At 45.3% G+C, this 20,410-nt stretch overlaps 1 protein-coding gene across 7 annotated transcripts in view; it reads right to left on the bottom strand.

The window, feature by feature from the left end:
• Positions 1-18,968, bottom strand: part of HNF1B (HNF1 homeobox B) — a 63,474-nt gene extending 44,506 nt beyond the window's left edge. For all 7 annotated transcript variants that reach the window (XM_035139220.3, XM_035139219.3, XM_088658125.1 and 4 more), the window contains exons 1-2: positions 16,950-18,968; positions 1,647-1,846 (exon numbers count right to left, since the gene is read on the bottom strand). In XM_035139220.3, the coding sequence (XP_034995111.3) occupies positions 1,647-1,846; positions 16,950-17,350 (601 nt within the window). In that variant the 5' untranslated portion in view covers positions 17,351-18,968. The remainder of the gene's footprint in view (positions 1-1,646; positions 1,847-16,949) is intronic.
• Between the last annotated feature and the right edge of the window lie 1,442 nt (positions 18,969-20,410).

Raw genomic sequence — 20,410 nt, 5'->3', positions numbered from 1 at the left:
CATGACATTGTCCTCCCCAAGGAGATCGTGCTGCATTTTGACACAATAGCCTATTTAAATTTACTCAGGTCTCTGTAGACAAGCCTGGAAGGTGCCACAATGCCACACAACAAAACAAAACAAGAAGTTTGTATATGGGATTTGGGAGGAAGCAGAGATGACATAAACCCAACTTTCCAGATGGGAGGTGACAGAATATGTGGCACAATCCTATAAACAGCCCGCTGATCTCAACGGGGCTAATGCCCAGATAAGTGTTAACAAGATTATCTTAGCCTCAGCTCCCTGATCAACAGGGTAGGTGAAGCTCAATGATAGAGCACTCAGATGCTTTTGTCCTTCGTCAGCAAATCACGGTGGAGCAGGATGAAGTGTGGTTTTCCAAATATTGTTGGGACTAAAACTCCCTTCACATATGGGCCATGCTAGCTGGGGGTTGATGGGAGTTGTAGTCTAATAACATGTGGTGGGTGCCACAGGTCCCCCATCCCCTGAAATGGAAGGGTTGCCCAGAAAGCTGCCTCAATACTGAGTCAGACCAATGGTCTGTCTAGCTCAGGGGTCAGCAAACTTTTTCAGCAGGGGGCCAGTCTACTGTCCCTCAGACCTTGTGGGGGGCCAGTTTTTTTTTGGGGGGGTGAACAAATTCCTATGCCCCACAAATAACCCAGAGATGCATTTTAAATAAAAGCACACATTCAACTCATGTAAAGAAGACACACTGATTCCCGGACCATCCATGGGCCAGATTTAGAAGGCAATTGGGCCAGATCCAGCCTTAGTTTGCCTACCCATGGTCTAGTTCACTATCATCCATGCCAAGGGTTAGCCATCATGGTATAGTCCAGATGTTTTGGACTAACTACAACTCTCGACGGCACGATCCAACATGGCCAATGGTCAGGGATGATGGGATCTATAATCAATACTGTCTACCCCTGGTCTACTTAGAATCATAGGATTGTAGAGTTGGAAAGGAGACAGAGGGTCATCTTAATCCAAACCCCTGCAATGTGGGAATCTCAACACATGGCCCTCCAATATGAAACGATACCGAGCCTTGCTTAGCTTTGCAAATGTGCTAGTATATTTCCTAATATTGCCTGGAGATGCTGCAGATTGGGACCCTATAGCCCTCCAGATGTTGCTGGAATAAAAACCCCATAATCCAGGCATCCCCAAACTGCAGCCCTCCAGATGTTTTGGCCTACAACTCCCATGATCCCTAGCTAACAGGACCAGTGGTCAGGGGTGATGGGAATTGTAGTCCAAAACATCTGGAGGGCCAAAGTTTGGGGATGCCTGCCATAATCCCTGGTTACTGGCTACATTGGCTGGGGTTAACAGAAGAAGAGTCCTGCTGGATCAGGCCCATCCAGTCCAGCATCCTGTTCTCACAGTGGCCAACTAGACCTGAGTGCAACAACACTATTCTCCTCACTTGGGGTTCCCAGCAACTTGAATTCAAAGGCATATTGCCTCAGGCAGTGGAGGTGGAGCACAGCCAACACAGAACATCCTTCCTTCTCATGGCAAGTGCATGTCAACAGGTTGCCAGCTGGAACCCACTCTCTTGTCAAGTTACACAATGTGGACGCATGCCCACAAACACACACAACAACATGCAAAAAAAAATATGTACTTACGCCGGAGAATCTCCCTCTGCTTCCGGACGTACCACGTGTAGAGAGCCGCCCGCTTCTGTGTTTTCATGGGCGTCCCCTTGTTGAGATGTTGTGAGAGATGGGACTGATTCAGTCCAGTGACATCCACCACCTCCCTCTGGGGGATGTTGTGTTGCTGCATGTAACCCTTGATCATTTTCGCCGCTCGCCAAGGGTCCTCGCTAAGAAAGGGGGGGGGGAATGACAGTTAACCACCACTCTGTAGAAGGCACTAGAAGAAACAGTTTTAGGCATATAAAATGTTTGGAGTGTTCAGGATCAAAAGGTAGGGCGGGGAGTTATGCTTTTTCCCTTGAGGGGAAAGTAGATTTGGAGAGAAATTTGTTTAAAATTTATCTGATGACTCAACCCAGGGTGGCTCTAAAATATTTGCCGCCTGAGGCTGATTGGCAAAATGGCATGGTTACCACCGCCCCCAACAAAGGCACCCAGGGCAAAGAGCTGTTTGACAGTGGAACGGACTCCCTCAGGAGGTTGAAGACTCTCCTTCCTTGGAGGTTTATAAGCAGGGATAGGATGGCCATCTGTCATGAATGCTGTAGTTGAAATTCCTGCATTGCAGAGAGTTCCCCATTCCTCTCAGGAAAAATGCAACAACAACAACAACAACAACAACAACAACAACAACAACAAATTAAATAACGATTTGCTGCCCTTTCATGTCACCCAAACCATCTGCCCTAGGCAAGCCACTTCACAATGCCTAATGGCAGGGCCGGTCAGAAGCTGACTAGAAGCCATGATGCAGGACAGAATTAGCCATTCATAGACTCAGGTCTTCAAATAAGCCAAGAAACCCACAAACACGTACACAAAGTTATTTGTGTTTTGACTTTTACAGCTACTCTGGGAAATTCTAGATACACATTACTGGTTCTAACTGGAAATCACTCCAAGGCTGACTCAGGTGTGTGAAGAAGACACAGAACACTCACAGCCTGAAATTTCACCTCAGATGTGATGGCCTCGCGTTTGCTCTGCTCTCAAGGGCTGGCCTCCAATGTGAGGTAAAACTTCATGCCTTCAATTTTGAGGGAGAAATGTAGAAATTGCCTCTACCTTCCTGATTTTTTTTAAAAAATCACCAGAGTGTGTTGAGTTACTCTTGGACCAAATTACAGGTCTCTAGAACATTTGGACTCCTGCTAACCTAGCAGTTCGAAAGCACGTCAAAGTGCAAGTAGATAAATAGGTACCGCTCTGGCGGGAACGTAAACGGCGTTTCCGTGCACTGCTCTGGTTCACCAGAAGTGGCTTAGTCATGCTGGCCACATGACCCAGAAACTATATGCCGGCTCCCTCAGCCAGTAAAGCGAGATGAGCACCGCAACCCCAAAGTCGTCCGCGACTGGACCTGATGGTCAGGGGCCCCTTTACCTTTACCCCTTCCAGAGAGCAATAATGGGATGTACCACTAGGGAAGCCCCACGGCACCAACGAAAACAGGATAAATCCACCACAAATGCTCAATTATTGGGTCAAAAACATATTGTAAAATGTACCCACAACCCACACCCACCCCCGATCTCAAGTAACCCTTAACAGATATGAAACAGGGAGGGGGGGCATTGAGGGAAAGGGCAGATTTTGGAGGAAGAAGTTGGTATTTCTGCAATGCCTGGCTGGGCAGAATCCCCTTTGTATGTGAGTGCAGATATAGTTAAAATAGATTTTGTTAATCCAGAGAGCCAGGGTGTGTTTTTTTAAAAAAATATAATCCAGGAGAATAAATTATTGGCATATATCTTGGGAGGATGTTGTGGGGTTTTTATTTGCCTACCCTTGTTGTGAAGATGGCTGAGACGCTGAGGGCGGGAGAGCAGGGAAGGTAAACTCTGCGACAAAACTTATCCGAAACCACAAACCCGCGAGCCGCCTGTGATTGGGCAACTTCCAATGTTTGCTGGAGGATCGGTGTGTCTTCCTGACCTCGTGCATATAGCTATCGTATGTTTCTGTGACTCAGCAAAGGGCCTGACTTTCATCCAATAACTCTGGGTACACAAGGCAAGAAAAGAGATCGCAAAAGAGATGCACTCCCTGGTAGAGTGAGATACTAACTCAGTTGGTTAGTGACAAACTCTATCAGAAGCGTGCCTTTGGCGAGCGGCGGACTTGGGGAGCAACCGGCTCCCCGGAACGGATCGTCGTCGTAAACCGAGGTACCACTGTATATGTCATGAAACATATGCCCATACTCCCTAAATCAAGGATGGGTCTTCCAGGTGTTGGGCTACCTTCAACCCCAGCTAGCAGGACCAGTGATTATGACAGCCATAGTCCAGCAGCATCTGTCACCGCTCCTGCCCTAGGTGGCAAAATAAGTTCTCATGGGATGGATATGTGCTTATTATTTTGTGCTCCTCACTCGGTACACAGAGGGCCTGTGGGCGGGCCTGAACTAGGCTCCCTAATGCCAGCCTCTTCTCCAGGTACAAAGGCTCCCTTTAAAGCAAACAGGGACCTCATTGCAAAAGCCTCTTCCAGGCCATGGGATTGATCTTTTGTTTGCACAGGAGGGAAACTTTGCCCTGACACTGGAAACCCTGGAGCACTTGGGGCGGGGACTCTCTGGGTCTTCTGCATCCAAAACTGCACCAGGGGAGAGGACTGAACCTTCAATGGATGGCAGAAGACATCGTGATTCAGGTTGTGTTTCCTCTGCGGAGGTCTACCTCTTCACTGCTCCTGGATATTTATTTGAGCCAGCGGAGAGGAGCCCCTGGCTCAGAGGCTGGAAATGGGCTTCCAGTTCTCTTTATCAGACACGTAGGAGTCTCTGCAGCCCCTGCCAGCCACTGGCCCACTTTGGGTGTTTTGTTTAGCTGGAATCTGTTCTTGAACTATGATAATATCTCCTCCTTGCCCGGATGAGAGAAGTGAGTGGTTGTGCATGGGTAGGAACACCTGGTTTATTCGTAGTTGGAATGTTGGCTATTCCACAAAGGTAAAAGGCACATCTCTCTTGCTCTGCCCACTTTTGTTTCTGGCTCCACCAACATTTTCCTCTGGCCTCTCTCCACTACGGGCATGTGGCCCCTGGAAAGCTGCCCACGAAGAAAAGCGGCCCTCGTGCCCCTCCCAGGTCAGCTTGCAAAAAAGTTAAGCAATCACAGTAAGACAGATTAAAAGGAAAACGTTAAGATGAGAATATAAAGCAGTCAGATGATTTTAAAATATATATACAGTGGTGCCTCGCTTAATGAATGCCCTGCTTAACGAAATTTCCGTTTAACGAAAGGATTTTTCGAGCAGAGGTTGCCTTGCTAGACGAATTCCTTTTACGAAAAATTCATCTAGCGAATCGCGGTTTCCCATAGGAATGCATTGAAATTTAATGAATGCGTTCCTATGGGGGGGGGGAATTAAAAAAAAATTCAATGCATTCCTATGGGATTCGCTAGACGAATTTTTCATTATAAGAAAAGACCCGTGGAACGAATTAAATTCGTCTAGCAAGGCACCACTGTATAGTAATGAGCACAAAAGCAATGTACAGATTTTAAAGCCGGGATGTGTGTGTGTGTGTGTGTGTTTTGGAATCTATTGCATTCAATATTTATACTGATTTTTAATGGCATTTTTATTGCTTCTTTTATGTCTTCTATTGTGTTTTGCAACAAAAGAAGCAATAAGAATAGAACTGAAAATCATTCAACATCAAACACAGCGAACGGCAATCAACAGAAGACACAGAAAAACCCACCAAGAGACCCTAAGCAATTTTCAAATGGCCCGTGCAGGTAAAAAAAGAGGAAGGAACCGCTGCTCTAATATGAATATAGGTTATGGAGACTGAAATAAAATAGCATCCTATATTTACTAACAGCACACTCATTGAGTGTGGATTTATGTAGCCAAAATGGCACCACCTGTGCAACAAAAGGCAAGGTGCCTGTCGGCTTGGGGGAATGCCAAGGCTTGCAGACCTACAAAATAGCCACACTGCAATATTCTGTTGCAGATCTCACTTCTTTCACTCTTAGGGGACAAATGAAACTGCAGAGACACTCCCTCGCCCACTATTGTTTGTGCAGCCACCCCCTTGCCCCCCACCCCCAAGGAAAGATGGCAACCAACTGCAAAGCACCTGGATTTTGCCTGTTGGACCCCCACCCCCACCCCAATGGACCAGGAAGTTGCATCTCTGGGTGGCCTTCAAACGGCAAACTTCTGTTTGCTTTTTAATTATGCACTGAAGACTGGTCTCTTTTGGTCATCTGCTTTATGAGCCATGAGAGCACACAATTTAGTCAAGTCACAAGAACTGTCATTACAGTCCACCACCCCCACCCCATGACCTGGGGGGGGGGAGGAGAAAGAAACAGCTTTTAGGCTGAACAGCACCAGGTAAGCTATACTGTGACATCTCTGACTCAATCCAGTTCATAACCAGTCTGCACTCATAACCAGCTGCGGAAAATCACCTCCTACCCCCCAACACAGAAGGCAAAAAGACAAAAGAAACAGGTGATCAAGTAGGTGGGGAACCTCAGGCCCAGGAGTCAAATGTGGCCTCTGGACCTCTCTGTCTGGCCCTCAGGAAGTCTTTCCCCACACCTCACCCCACCCCACCCAGTAGCATAGTATTGCACCCAAAATCTTTTTTGCCTGACTGAAATGCATCCTTGGACTGTGATAACGTCTTTCACTTGCCTGGATGGAGGCTAGAGAGAGGGGTGGGAGTGTGGGGGGGGGGAACAGTCAACTACTATACAAAGGTAATATTTACATTTGCTGCTTAGACCACTTTTACCTCTGGCCCCACCCACCCCTGGCCCCTGCAAGGTTGATCAGTAGGGAATGAAGACGTAAGAGTGAAAAAATTACCCCAGTCCTGAATTACTGGGATGGATGGGAAAGGATCAGTTCCAAAACACAGGTCCCCTCCTACCAAACTACCCAAAATTATGTTCCAGGTGCTTGATAATCCCTCAACAGTGTCTATCTTTGGTTGTTACATGTTTCAAAAGGGGAGGGGGATAAAGAAAACAATGTGTATACTAGAGATGGAGTTGGATTTCCACTCTCTTCCTGTCCTTTTTCACTTGTGTCTATTATCATCACCATCCTGTGAGCAGGGACTGCCTTGATTTAATTCCCGCATTGAACTAGCTCTATAATTTTATGATTCTATGAATTGATTATACATAAGCTGCCCTGGGCGCTTTTTTGGCTGAAGAGTGCGGTACAAAGGCACTAAATAGATAAATAAATAATAATCCCTGTACCACATGCTACAATGCAAGCCTATGGAAGCCTGTACAGCAGAACTTTCCAAACTTTTCATGTTGGTGGCATGCATAATTTCGCGACACAGTGGTTCAGTTTTACTAGCAAACCAGAGGTTCAACTAACCCCTTTTAGAGATACGGACACATATGGCACAACACACCTGCACACTGCAGCCGGCACACTAAAGTGTCGCGACACACAGTTTGGAAAGCTCTGCTGTACAGGGAAATAGAGCTGTAATTCAGATATGAACCAAATACCATTTGTATTATAAAACCGTAAACACAAACAACGGCACGTGTGGTTTCTTACTCCTTTCATCCTGATTCTCAATACTGTATATAGTTTACACTCAAGAAGGAAGAAAGGATTGGAATATTATTTTGGAAAGGACAAGCAGCTCTAAAAGGCCACTAATCTACTACTTCCCAAAGCAATTTAGAAAACATCATCGCAACAATATATTCTGTTCTTTCCCTTCTTTTCTACAAACTACTCTCTTGTCCTTCAGCAGACCAAGATCACTAAAAAAAATGGGTGGTGTAGGGGAATTAGAATGCATTTAGGACAAGCAAATTTTAAATGGCTAAGGAAAATACAAGCTATATCAACTCGGATAAGGACAGGGACAGCTGCTCTAGTTTACGTAAAGCAAAAACCGATTACAGCACAGATGTCAAAATCAGAAGGAACTGAGTGGGACTTATTCGCAGGTTAAATGCGTCTAAAGGTTTTTAGCCGTGCAGCGCGCAACCCTATGCACATCTCCTCAAAAGTAAATCCCATTTATCAGTGGGACTCAGTCCCAGGTAAACATGTACAGCAGGGCGGCAGAATATTTTTTTAGCCTGAGGGCCACATTCCCTACTGAGCAACTTCCCGAGGGCCATATGCATGTGATGGGCATGGCAAAAGTGCGCAGAACAACAAATGTACATTTAACCTTTGTGCTAGGAAGTTCATTTCTACACACGCAGGTGCTGTAAATAACAAGGGTAGCAATAGAATTCCCATTGTCCTAGAATGGGAATTGTAAAACAAAACAGAACACCTGTTTTCATATATTTTTCTTCTCATCAGCCATGAGCTCCATACCTTGTTCAGTGGAGTTCAAATGAGGGGCATCCTGGATTATGGGTTATTATAAACCTGAGCGTTTTTACCTCTGTGTCACAGATTGAAGATAACCCGTTTGGCTGTGGGTGAGTCAAGTTGTTTACAATGCATGTTTAGTATTTTCAGACCTCCCTAGCAGGGAATGAAGATACACCCAAGCGTACAAGGAAAGGCTGGTGTTAAATATTAAGGAAAACCATGGATCTAGATGAGCACTTTGGCAATTAACAGCCAGCTGAGGAAAATTAGGGAATCTCCTTCCTTAGAGGTTTTTAAGGGAAAGTTTAGTGTAGCTTTGATTGAGTGTTTTGGGTACTGTCTTGGTTATCCATTATCCAACTCCCTTGAACTCTCACTTGAGACCAAATCAGATATTTTTCATTTCTTCTCTCTCTTATAAATATGAATATGCATTAAAAATAGTACTGCCTAATATGAAAAGATTGCAGGGCGATTTACATTAAGATTCATTAAAAAATACAGTAACAGCGTTAAAATAAATCCGAAGGCGTTAGTGGTTAGCACAAAATTTAACTTTAAAAGGTTTTTACAAACTGCTGGCACTAGTTCTTCAAGCAATATGTGTTCAGCACAGGTCAGGTGTTACACTTTTATTGCACACCTGTGCTCCTTGTGGGACGTCTGCAACATCACGAGTGCAAATAGACAGGGCCAGAGATAACCTCACAGAAGGGATTTTGCTCACACACACCATACCCTTTCTAATGCAATGCTTTTCAAGGGAATAAATCCACAACTTCACATTAGAATAAACTTACATATGCTAGGAACTGTTCAGGGATGGACCCAATTGCCTAGAGGGGTGAACAGGCTCTGCCTTGGTGGAGAATGCTGCATCTCAGTGATAAGAGCATCTGATCCCTAACATCTTCAGAGAGCTTCCCTGCCAGATGTCCTGGACAGCTGCTGCCAGTCAGTGTAGACAATACTGAGCTAGACAGTGCAAAGATCTAACTCAATATAAGGCAACTTCCGATATTATTTAAGTTATCCAGCAGAGTTTGGTCACCTGTGAGCTAGGTATTCACCATGATGATGATGATGATTCAATTAATTTATTAATCACCTTCTAAACCACTCCAGGTGATTTGCACATAAATAATTTAAAATTGTTTAAAACCCAACAACAACAAATACATATAAAACAAGAATAAAACTGTTACAAATGAAAACTAATGGTAAAGACCCATCTGTCTATTTACCCACTGGAACAAATACGGTATGTACAGTATTAAGCTTTTTCTGGAAAGTGCATATAGTGAGTGCCTTTTGTATCTCAAAAGGAAAAAGCTATTCCACAGGGCAGGGGAAGCCACACTAAAAGCCATGCTGCTCTGCATAATAATAATAATAATAATAATAATAATTATTATTATTATTATTATTATTATTATTATTATTATTTATACCCCGCCCATCTGGCTGGGTTCCCCCAGCCACTCTGGGTGGCTTCCAACAAAATATTAAAATACAGAAATTCATCAAACATTAAAAGCTTCCCTAAACAGGGCTGCCTTGAGATGCCTTCTAAAGGTCTGGTAATTGTTGTTCTCTTTGACCTCTGGTGGGAGGGCGTTCCACAGGGCGGGCGCCACTACCGAGGGCATTACCTTGGAGGGAACTTCTGCAAATTTTGGACCTTGCATGAAAGATGGTCCCCGAAGTTTGCAGCGATCTACCAGGTGTATAAGGAATAAGGCAATCTCTCAAGTAGCCTTAGCACTGACATCCTGAACTTGGTTTGAAAGCAAGCTGTTATATGCTGGCCATAGCTTGCCTCCAACAAGCAACCTTGCCACTGTATTCTGCACCAACTGCAGCCTCCAGATCAGTCCCAAGGGTAGCCCCGTGTGGAGTGCATTGCAGTAATCCAACCGTGAGGTTACAATGCACAGACAACTGTGGTCAAGATATCCCAATCCAGGAATGGCCATAGCTGTCTCACCAACAAAAGTTAGTGAAAGGCACTCCTAGCCACCGAGGACAGCTGCGCCTGCAGTGATAGAGCTGCTTCTAAGAGCACCCCCAAACTGCTGCTCCTTATTGGGGACTGTGATCCTATCCAGAGCAGGACCTGGGAACTACTCACCCACAGACCCTCTGTCTTGGCAGGATTCAGACTCAGTTTGCGAACGTGTGAAAGATAGAAAAGGCAGCCCTTCACATGACAAGCTATAGCTGCTGAAATCCCTCTTCTAAACCAGTATTAATAGTGCAGATACCATACCATCTTTTACACCAACGTTAAGGTGGTCTACAGCCATACTACCCTGAACACACCTGATCTCGTCTGTTCTCAGAAGCTAAGCAGGGTCAAGCCTGGTTAGTACTTGGATGGGAGACCAATACTGAGGCATAGGATCCCTGCACCTTTCCACCTTAGTCACAAAGTGGTTTTCAAAACACTTCATTCAGATTAATAAACGTTAGCACTTTCTAACACTCACAACCCAACCAGAGGCAGTTTTAGGGAAGTGTGACTGGTTGGCTGCAGTGAAGAACAGAGTGTGGGGGGGAGGTACATCAAATTTTAGCATCACATGACCCCACCCTGCTTGTTCGACCATCAAGAGGGAGCTGATCTCCTCACTTTTGGAGGGGGGTGCACTTATGGCTGAAGTGGGGGGTGTTAGTCATGCAAGAGCCCAGAAGTGATTAAAAAGTCGAAATAAATTTAAAAAATAAAAAATTGTCCAGTAGGACCTTAGAGCTTATACCCAGAACAAACCTAGTTGGTATCCAAGGTGCTACTGGACAATTTTTAATTTATTTATTTCAACTGCGTCAGACCAACACGGCTACCTACCTGAATCTAATAATATAAGGACTGTCTGGCAGGACCATACAATCTAGTCCAGCCTTTCTTCGCAGCAGGAACTAGCCAGATGTTCCAAGGGCAGAGATGGGGAACCTGTAGCCACCAGATGTTGCTGAACCACAGCTCCCATCATCCCCGACCACTCGCTATGCTGTCTGGGGCTGATGGGATTCAAAGTCTAATGACATCTAGCAGGCTTACAGGAAATTGGCTTTTTGTAGCAGCTCCCCTATTAGCGTCCTTTGATTTCGCAGTTCCGTTTTCACCTCCACTCCCCGCCCAAGCACGAGACTCTATTAATCTCAGGGTCGTGGATTCGAGCCCCACATTGAGCAAAAGATTCCTGCATTGCATAGGGTTGGACTAGATGACCCGCGAGGTCCCTTCCAGCTCCACCGTTCTATGATTCTAAGGAGTGGGTGCCCGTTTCAACCAGCTACAAGTGTGAATCCAGCACCACCATATGAAAGGAAAGGCCCTAACCTCAAGGGTACAACATCTGCCATGTAGGCAGAACTCCCCACGTTCAATCCGCAGCATATCTCCAGGTAGGGCTGGAAGAGACCCCTGCCTGAAACCATGGAGAGCAGCTGTCAGTCAGTGTAGACAACACTGGTCTAGAGCAGGCATGTCCTAGAGAGGAACCATTGACCTGACTTAGTATATGGCTTAGTATACTATAAGACTTAGTATAAGGTTCCAGGTAAGACTGGGTCCCAACTGGAATGACCTGCCTTGGTGCAAATTGACTTGAGCTGCGCAGGCCAAGGCAATATTTGAGGAACCTTCCTGCAAGAGCTTCTGCTTATTTATTTAAGAGTGTGCTTTGAAAGACGTGGCGGCGGGGGAAAGATCTCTGTGTTTAAGCTTTCCCTCTTCACTTCTTAGCCAACCAACATCTCCCCCCACCGCTACACAGAGACACATGTGCGTACATACACAAAACCAGGATTTGATTTACAACTTCGCCAATGAATAACCCTCCTCCCCTCTCTCTCTTTTTTTTAATCGCAAGCTCTTGTGTATCTTTCTGTTGATGATTTATAGAAATAAATTAATAATAGCCAGTCCCCACGTGCTGGAAGTTTATGTTCTCCAATATCTTCCACACACCACCAGATTTGGGTCAGATTTATTTAAACGTAAGAACTGCTTCATTGTACGTATCAGGGGAAAGTGTCCATCATTCTTGGTTCCTGGCAAGCTGGGCGACCTCCCCTTGAAAGACACGAGTTTCAGAACCCTTGGCAAGATATGAACTTCCCCTGTTATCAGTACCAAGCAGGTGCGAACCAGAGGTAGACTGCTCCGGACTTGGAGGTTCCATTTTGCCATACATCCTAACATTTGATAATACTGTACACCAAAACACACACACACTCCAAAACCATCATTTGGGTTGACTGAATATTTGCAACAAGACAGTAGAAATGTACGCATCATCCTCACACCCCGTAAGTTTTGAGTATGTTTAAGGGTACTCTTAATGTTAACATTGGGGAGGGGGGTTTGCCTCCCTTTAAACAGGAAGAGACAAAACTTAAAACTCACTCGTTTATCTGCCAAAATAAAATAATATGAAAACTTGGGAATCTGGATGAAAGCCCTCGATAAAAATTGGTTTGGTCCTCTTTGGATACTTTCTATGCTGTGCAAAGGCACTCTAAACTGGTTCCTGCTTCGTGGACTCCATGGAATTCTCCTAGGCTGCGATCCCCACTGAATTCCGTGGGCCTTACTTCTGAATAAGTTCGCCCCGGGTTGCACGGTAAGGGTCAAACTCCACCGGACTTAACCAGGCGTTTTTAATTAGGCTGCGATCCTATGCTCACACTTCCCTGGGAGCCCAACTCATTGAACTCAACGGACTTCGCTTCTAAGTAAATACGCATTCATTGGATCAGACTGTTACGAACCGGTTCTGGATCGAGAGAGGCCTGGACCTCTTGCGAATGGAGATCATTCAGATCAATGGGAAGCTGGCCAGGTTAGGATCCACAAAACGCCAAGTCCCTTTAGCCTACAAGGGGTGCCAAGGGTCTCTCTCCCAGAAGGGCGCGGCCTGATCTTGCGCGTGTTTACTCGTGAGTCAGCCCTGCTGAATTCAAACCGGGCTTCCTCTTCCTTTCTAACTGAGGAGCCGTGGATAAGATTGCAGCCTGTACAGTACAACGTTTAAGGCCGCAATCCTAGATAGAGGGGGAGGGGGTGCGGCTTCTTTCTGAAGACAGACGTGTTGAAAGAGCACCGTACTGCGAATTTCCATATGCTCCGGTTTCATGATATGGCGTGTAAACGGACCGGTGGTGGGGAGGGGGCTTCGGGTCCCTGCTCTCTCGGAGCTGTTAAAATGACGTATAGGTTCAAACCTTTTTTATTCAAGAGTTTGTCCAAGACAATTGGGTTGACCTACTGGCCTGAAAATCTCAGGGGGGTAGGGTATTTTGGGGGGGATTGTCCCTTCCCCAAACCCACCCCTCGTGACATTTATTACCCGTACGTAAATGAAACTGAAAATCAAGGCAACTTTGCTACGTCCAAATGGGCCCGGAGTGTTTCTTTGGGGCGATATGCCTACCAGTTTAAACAAAGCAGTTGAGCATTTACCCGGAAAGTAAACCTCGTTGAACTCACTGGAGTTGACTTGTGGACAAAGACGCGCGCAGAATGTGCATCTTATATAGGCTGTTAAAAAAAAAACTCTTACTCAGAAGTAAGCCCATTGGAAATAAACGAAGGAAACTTGATTAGGATCCGGGCCGGCCACAAAAGAAGAAACGTGGTCTTCGGGATGAACTTCCCCAGCCAACCCATGGGATCCAAAAGTGTGGCCTTATTCTGGTAGGTTTACTCCGAAGTAAGCCACTTACTTCCAAAGTAAACGGGCAATAGTAGATTGCAGCCCACACAGCCCCGGTTCCTGACCACCTTTGTTCGGAAAAGTCCCGTTCACTAAATCCTATGCTGCCCAGTTAAAATTGGAGTAGGCTAAGCGCGACTGAACTCCGTGGAACTTGCTTCCGAGTAAATTATACGTTGGATCGGGTGCCAAAAAGTACCTTAATAATTAAGGCTGCGATCCTCAACACATTAAGCATATCCCACTGAACACACTTCAACGAAATTGAATTAGACGAAACAAATTGTTCAATAAACTACTGAATTTCCTGGATTCTTTTTAAAAAACAAAACACCTCATTTTTCCCAATTAAGGAGCTTAAAACAAAAAGCAGGATGGGTGTAATGGGGAAATATATTTATCCTTGGCTCTCCTAACCTAACCTAATTCTGGTCAATTACATTCCATAATCAGAATAAAACAAGAAAACGTTTGTTGTTGTTTTTTAAAAGTTACCTTTAGACTGAAAGCCATTTTTGAGCTGTTGGTTTCTAAGCCGCCGAGGAGAGTCGAGCTAAACCGGGAAGAAATCCCCAGCTTCTCTTTAAATTGAGGCGTGGGGTTAATAAATAGCAGAGTTTATTTAGTTGATATTTTGCTAAAGGAAAAAAAAAATCGTAAACTACGCGGGATAATTAGTAACCAACTTGTCAAAGCCGTTCAGCTGACTTTCAGTTGGGAGACACACATATATTTATAAGGAGATCTTTCTTTAGCTAACAAATCGAAGGGAAGAGACTTGGACCGGAGAAGGGGATGCAAGAAAACGAGGTGCTTATTTGACAAAAGAAAAGTTTTTGGAGAGAGAGGAGGGAGGGAAATCTTACTAGGAAGTGGAAGGGTTTACTCGGGGTTAATTATTATTAGATTCCCTTTTAATCAAACTCACACTTCTCTCTCTGGGGCCTACCCCCAAATATATTACTACTACTACTACTACTACTACTACTACTACTACTACTTATTATTATTATTATTATTATTATTATTATTATTATTATTATTATAATATTCCCCTTAACAACAAACTCCCACTTCTCTTTATGGACTTTATATCGCTATTGTGATGGATTATGATGGATGGCTTTTTGACTAGATGATGGTAGATTGTTAATACAGTATTTATTATGGATTATCATGCTTATGGTTTGTCTTTTAGAAAAAGCAACTGAAGAGTATATATCTACACACACACACACACACACACACACACAAACAAACACACACAAACACAAATGTTATATATTCAACAACATGGGTCAGACAACGTTGTATTAGAGTGACTTCCGAAAAGTTGGCCGCTTGTCGATATTCATGTATATAGGTGCTGAAAATTCCCCACAGTGTGTGTGTTTCATGAAAATGTTGCATATTCATCGATATATATTAGATAATGTCAGCGAATCCCCAAAAACTTGGCCAATTCTCGAAATTGCGTCAATTCTCGAAATTGCGTCAATTCTCGAATGTTGCCAGTTCCAGGCAATCTTTGCAAATAAATGAAAACTCGATTATATGCACGGGTATAATACGCCGAGGTTAACCAAAGCTAATCGCCAGCGATTTGTATCTGAATCACAAGGAGTTGTCTGCCTAGTTTCCGACCGTCCCGAAACCTAAATCCACCTGAGATTGTCAAAATCCACCAAATTTTTGACCTTCACCGAATGACACGTGCGTCATCCATATAACGCGTGCAATGCCTAATTAAGGCACGACATAATACGTCCTGTATCTTGCCTATGTGATATCTACTCTACGTATACGGTATTATACAAATTATGTACACACAGGTGCACGCTCACACGAAGAAAAGCCCATTTAAATAAGCAGATGTGAAATAAAGGAAGAATCCCCACGTTATTCCCCCCCCATAAATTATCCCCCACCTCCCTCAGGCGGTTTAAGTCTCGTCCTTCTTCCCTTTTGGCCTTCACCTTGGGCAAAGAAGCGCCTGAGGGGAGGGGCAGAGGGCAGCTGGAAACTCAACTTCTAGGTAAGTTGATTTCAAAAAGCACAACCACAAGAACAGCTGTAGCAGCAGAGCAGCGACTGAGCTCTTCTGCGTCTTCTCAAAAAGACCCTGCAGCGGAATCCTAGGGGAATTCGCTCAGAAATAAATCTCCTTGCATTCTATGGGACTTACTCTCCCCTAAGCGTGGCTAATATTTCGGCTTTTCTATTTAAAAAAAGATCCATTCCAAATATTACTTTTCCTCCCGCTTAACCTGTTGAAATGGCGGGTGGGGTCATGGTAAGTGGTTTAGAGGGTTTGGGGTTTTTTTCTTTTTCGATTTTGAGCAATCTACAAATTCTGTAAAATAATTTTTAAAAAACAACAACAACATAGTATATACCTCGCTTACCGTGACAATTTGTTTACTAGCTTGCTGGGCGTGAGAGGGAAGGGTTTCACGTGAGGGGGTTCTGGGAAGGCGGGAGTTTTTCATTTCTCTTGGGACTTGCACCCCTAAAACAGGCTCCTTAGGAAAGAAGACCCCACTCAACACAGCGGACTAACTCCCGGGTAAAACACGCACAAGATCCAGCCGCCCGCGTCCTAGGAAAGCAGGCTTTTCGGTTTTTGTTTTAGGGAGCATGGCAATCAATTTCCATGCATTTAAAAGGGGGTGGCAGAATAAGGAGAACACCTCAGTCCTGAATACAGACAAGCCTTCTCAAATTGCGCGCGGGTGAGGCATGCGTATGCTGGCCACGGGGACCACAACAACGTGGTTGGGTACACTATTTTTTTGGGGGGGTTCCCCAATCGAGCCATGTTTCAATAGGAGACCTGAATTAAATGGGTATGCACTGTGGGGCGGGGGGGGAGTTTAAATAGAAACTTCTAAAACGACCCCACCCCCATTTTTCTTTAAGCGTTCCAGTCCGTGCTCTTTTTTTAAAGAGAGTTTTTGTGCTTGAGATGAGCCAAAGGCTCGGCTCCCGCCGGCTTCGAACGCTCCCTCAAACCGAACGTTCAGTTTATCCGAACGTTCCATCCTCCCCTTTTGATCTGGACGTTCCATCAGAACGTTCCATCCCTTTTGACCCGAACGTTCCATCCTCTCCCTTTCACTCGGACGTTCCGCGCGCGGTGCTGGCTGCGCCCCCGGGCTTGCCTGGAGCCGGGTATCCTCGCCTGCGGTCCGTCCGTCCCCGCTGCCTTTTTTACCTGATCATCCTCTCCACTTCGGCCCTTTGCTCGGCCGCCTCCTCGGTGTTGAGCGCCTGCAGCTCGCGGAGGATCTGCGGGGTGTCGAAGTCATCCCCGTCGTCGGAGCCTTCGTCCCCGGACAGCTTGTCTTTGCTGTGCCCGTTGGTCAGCGTGTGGAAAACCGGCTTGCTGTCCACGTCGGGTCCGCCGCCTCCGCCGCTGCTGGGCGAGAGCTGCAAGTTTTCTAGTTTGACCCCGTAGGCGCTGCTGCCGTTGCTGGCGGTGGTGCTATTCCCGCTGGCGGTGCCGGAGGTGGGCATCAGCTCCTCCAGAGCTTGGATCAGGACCTCTTTGGTGACCCCGGAGGTGAGGAGCGCTTCGAGAAGTTCTTGCTGCAGAGCGCTCAATTTGGACACCATTTTAAACCAGGAGGGAGGGGGGAAGGAGAGAAAGAAAAGGGAGGGAAAGGGGGGGAGGGTTAGGGAAGGGGTGAGGAAAGAGACCCCCCAAAAAACTCCCGACCCTCAGAAATCCAGCTTTGCTTCCCTTTCGGATGGTAACCCCCCGAATCTCCAGTCTTGACACCTGTTTCTGCCGAGAGAATCACTGGAGAATCACTCTCGAAGGATGCCTCGGCCGGCCTCTACTCCAATTTGATGATCTCCATTAGGCAATATAAGATATGCAAATGAAGTGGGCAGACGGGGGCATTCTTGCAGCATGCAAATGATGGGCAAGGGGGGTGGTACTGGGCAGGAGGGGAGGGGGAGGGGGGAGAGAGGGAGCAGCAGTACGAGCATTCTCTCCCCTGCCCGGCGTCTAGAATTGGCTGCGCTCAGAACCAGGGTGTCTCTAAGAGATCGCCAGATCTTTTTTCTTCTTCTTCACTGTACTTTGAACCTGTTTAGGGAGAGAGAGAGAGTGAGAGGGAGGGTGAGGTGAGCTATCAAGGGCGACCGAGAGTCTCTCCTTCTTGTGGGGAGGGGGGGAGCTAATCTGGAAACCGCTGGGCTACGCGTGCAGGATCGAAACCTCCCCGCCCCCCCCCGTTCGCTTAAAAAGAAAATAAATTGGGGAGAGATGGGTCCCGATCCCTTGAGCGGCTCTGCGGGATCCGCGTTTTACCTTCTTCCGTCTTAAGATAGTGGCTTGGTCAATTTCACGTTCCGTTTTTATAGCTATAACTCCCCAGATTTCTTTCTATCTCCTTCGATTTCTTTTTGGATTCAAGTTTGGTAAGGAAAAACTTGACAGGGCAAATATTACTTCGCAAGGTGGAAGAACTTCCCAAATTATTATTATTGTTATTATTTATTTCTCCTTCTTATGCCCCCGACTACTCACTACCAGTTCCAATTTTCTGAGGTTCATTAGAGATAAATTTGTCAAGACTTAAAAGAACAGCAGAAGCCGTTTGAGATGTGTGTATTTTTATATTCGGGATCTGCGTCCAAATTTGAACTATAGAAAACAATATATTACATGATTGAACTGGTCAAAATATATATACTTTAACTGAAATATGATAATACTTCATTTTGAAATAATTCCACGTTGGAATATATGTTGGTTTTTATTTCCAGCCCAGATACTTGAGAATAAGTTGAATTGAAATTAGGAATTGAAATTTAAAAAGTAATTTGTACTTCGCAAGAATGCATTAGTAAACTTTCCTTGCATGTGTACATGTGTCAACAAACATTTCTCAATTGAACAACGAAAAAGGCTCTCCTTGTGGTTTGTAACGAGGCACAAGAGCAAACTTTCATTTTAACTCAATGAATTTCAAGTTAAAACAAAACGATTAAACACTTTGCAGGCAGGGTCCGGCTAAAGTTAAGCGCTTCCAGTCCTCTGAAATGATTCGTGTATACTTAGAAGTAATTCCCACAGAGTTCACTGGGACTTACTTCTAAGTAAACATAAGCAGAGGGGCTGTATGTTGATTGTGGCGTAAGCTCCACTGTTTGTGTCCAAGGACTCACTTCCTGGTAGAAGTGTGGTCAGCCAGCCTCAGACATGTGCTTCTCTCTCTCCTTCAGTAAGAACAAAATAAAAAAAAAATCCTTCAGTAGCACCTTAAAGACCAACTAAGTTTTTATTTTGGTATGAGCTTTCGTGTGCATGCACACTTCTTCAGATACAGACAATGCATGTTTACTCAGAAGTAAGTGCCACTGTGTGCCATGGAACTTACTCTTAGGCGTGCATAGAACTGCAGCCTTAAAAGTTCACACACACCCAATGTCAGTGGGCGATGCCTTTGTTGCCTTTGAACATGTCAAAGAAAAGCGATATGGTCCTTATGTCCGTATGGCTTTTAAAAAATGCAATTCGTTTTTGTTTTTTTAATTACTTCAGCCGGTGATCTGGAGAAAACGACTAAACTTGTGGCGATGTGCATAAGAGACTCAGCCTTGCACGTGGCCGTGGATTGCACGGATAGGCAGAGTGAAGTAGTACACGGAACCCCCACCCAATCTGCAACCAACTTCTCACCCACCCACCCCCGCCCCAATCTACATTTAGGAACTGTTTTTAGCAGTAGGAGATTGGATATCACAACGGAAGACTCCCCCAACTTGTGCCTGCTTACCTGATCATAAGCCCCACTGAAGTCAGTGGAAATTACTTCCAAGTAGACCAGTATAGGATTGCACTGTCGATTGCTTATTTATTTGTTTGTATCTGACAGGTCCCAGCAAAACATTTTTATTTATTTACCGGCAATCAAAATGCCTTTAATTTTGGAGATAGATATATGCATGCCACAAAATTACTTGAGAAGCTGAATGAAATTTAACAGCCACACACAACAAAGGTGTGTGCTCCTTTCCAGGTCTGTTTACCTGCTTCCACTACCCAAAAAAAAGAGGGGGGGGGTAAACAAAACTTAACTGAGGGCATGGCCGGTTCCAAGGCCATTTAGGCTAAGCAAAGAATCCTAGGTGGTTTTGTTTAAACACTTTCCAGTTTTTCCTCCAGAGGTGTATTTGAAAGGGGGTGGCTAGAGAAAAGAAGACTGTTTAATATAGCTCCAACAAGGAAGTGCCCCAGCTGACTGTGTTCGCAGCAGGAAAAAATAATAATTTAACGTCCAGAGAGTGGGCAGTGGTTATTTTAAGCTGTGATGGAATGAGGCAGAAGTTGAATGTGGGGGGGGGGAGGTTGTTTCTAGAAAACAATACCTGAATTGAAAGGAGGCCCCTTTGCCATATAGCTGGAGGAGTCTTGGTTTGTTTTTGTTTTAAAAAGCACTTTGGCAGAGCCTTGAGTGAAAAAACGGAAAAACCAAAGAGAGGAGGAGGAGGAGGAGGAGGAAGAAGAAACCTCAGACTTTTATTCCAGTGGATTCTGCAGGTTATCTCACCCCTAAACCTGTACACACAGGTGTCACTTCTGCATAGAAAAAAGCCTCTGCATGGAGCAGGCATATAAGAGGGGCAGAGACCTGGGGGGGGGCACATGCCAGGAGTGGG

The sequence above is a fragment of the Zootoca vivipara genome, chromosome 14, assembly GCF_965207765.1.
Source record: "Zootoca vivipara chromosome 14, rZooViv2.hap1.1, whole genome shotgun sequence".
NCBI classification, from domain to species: domain Eukaryota; kingdom Metazoa; phylum Chordata; class Lepidosauria; order Squamata; family Lacertidae; genus Zootoca; species Zootoca vivipara.
Note: the sequence above shows the minus strand (reverse complement) of the source record. Positions and strands in the feature narration are given on the sequence as shown.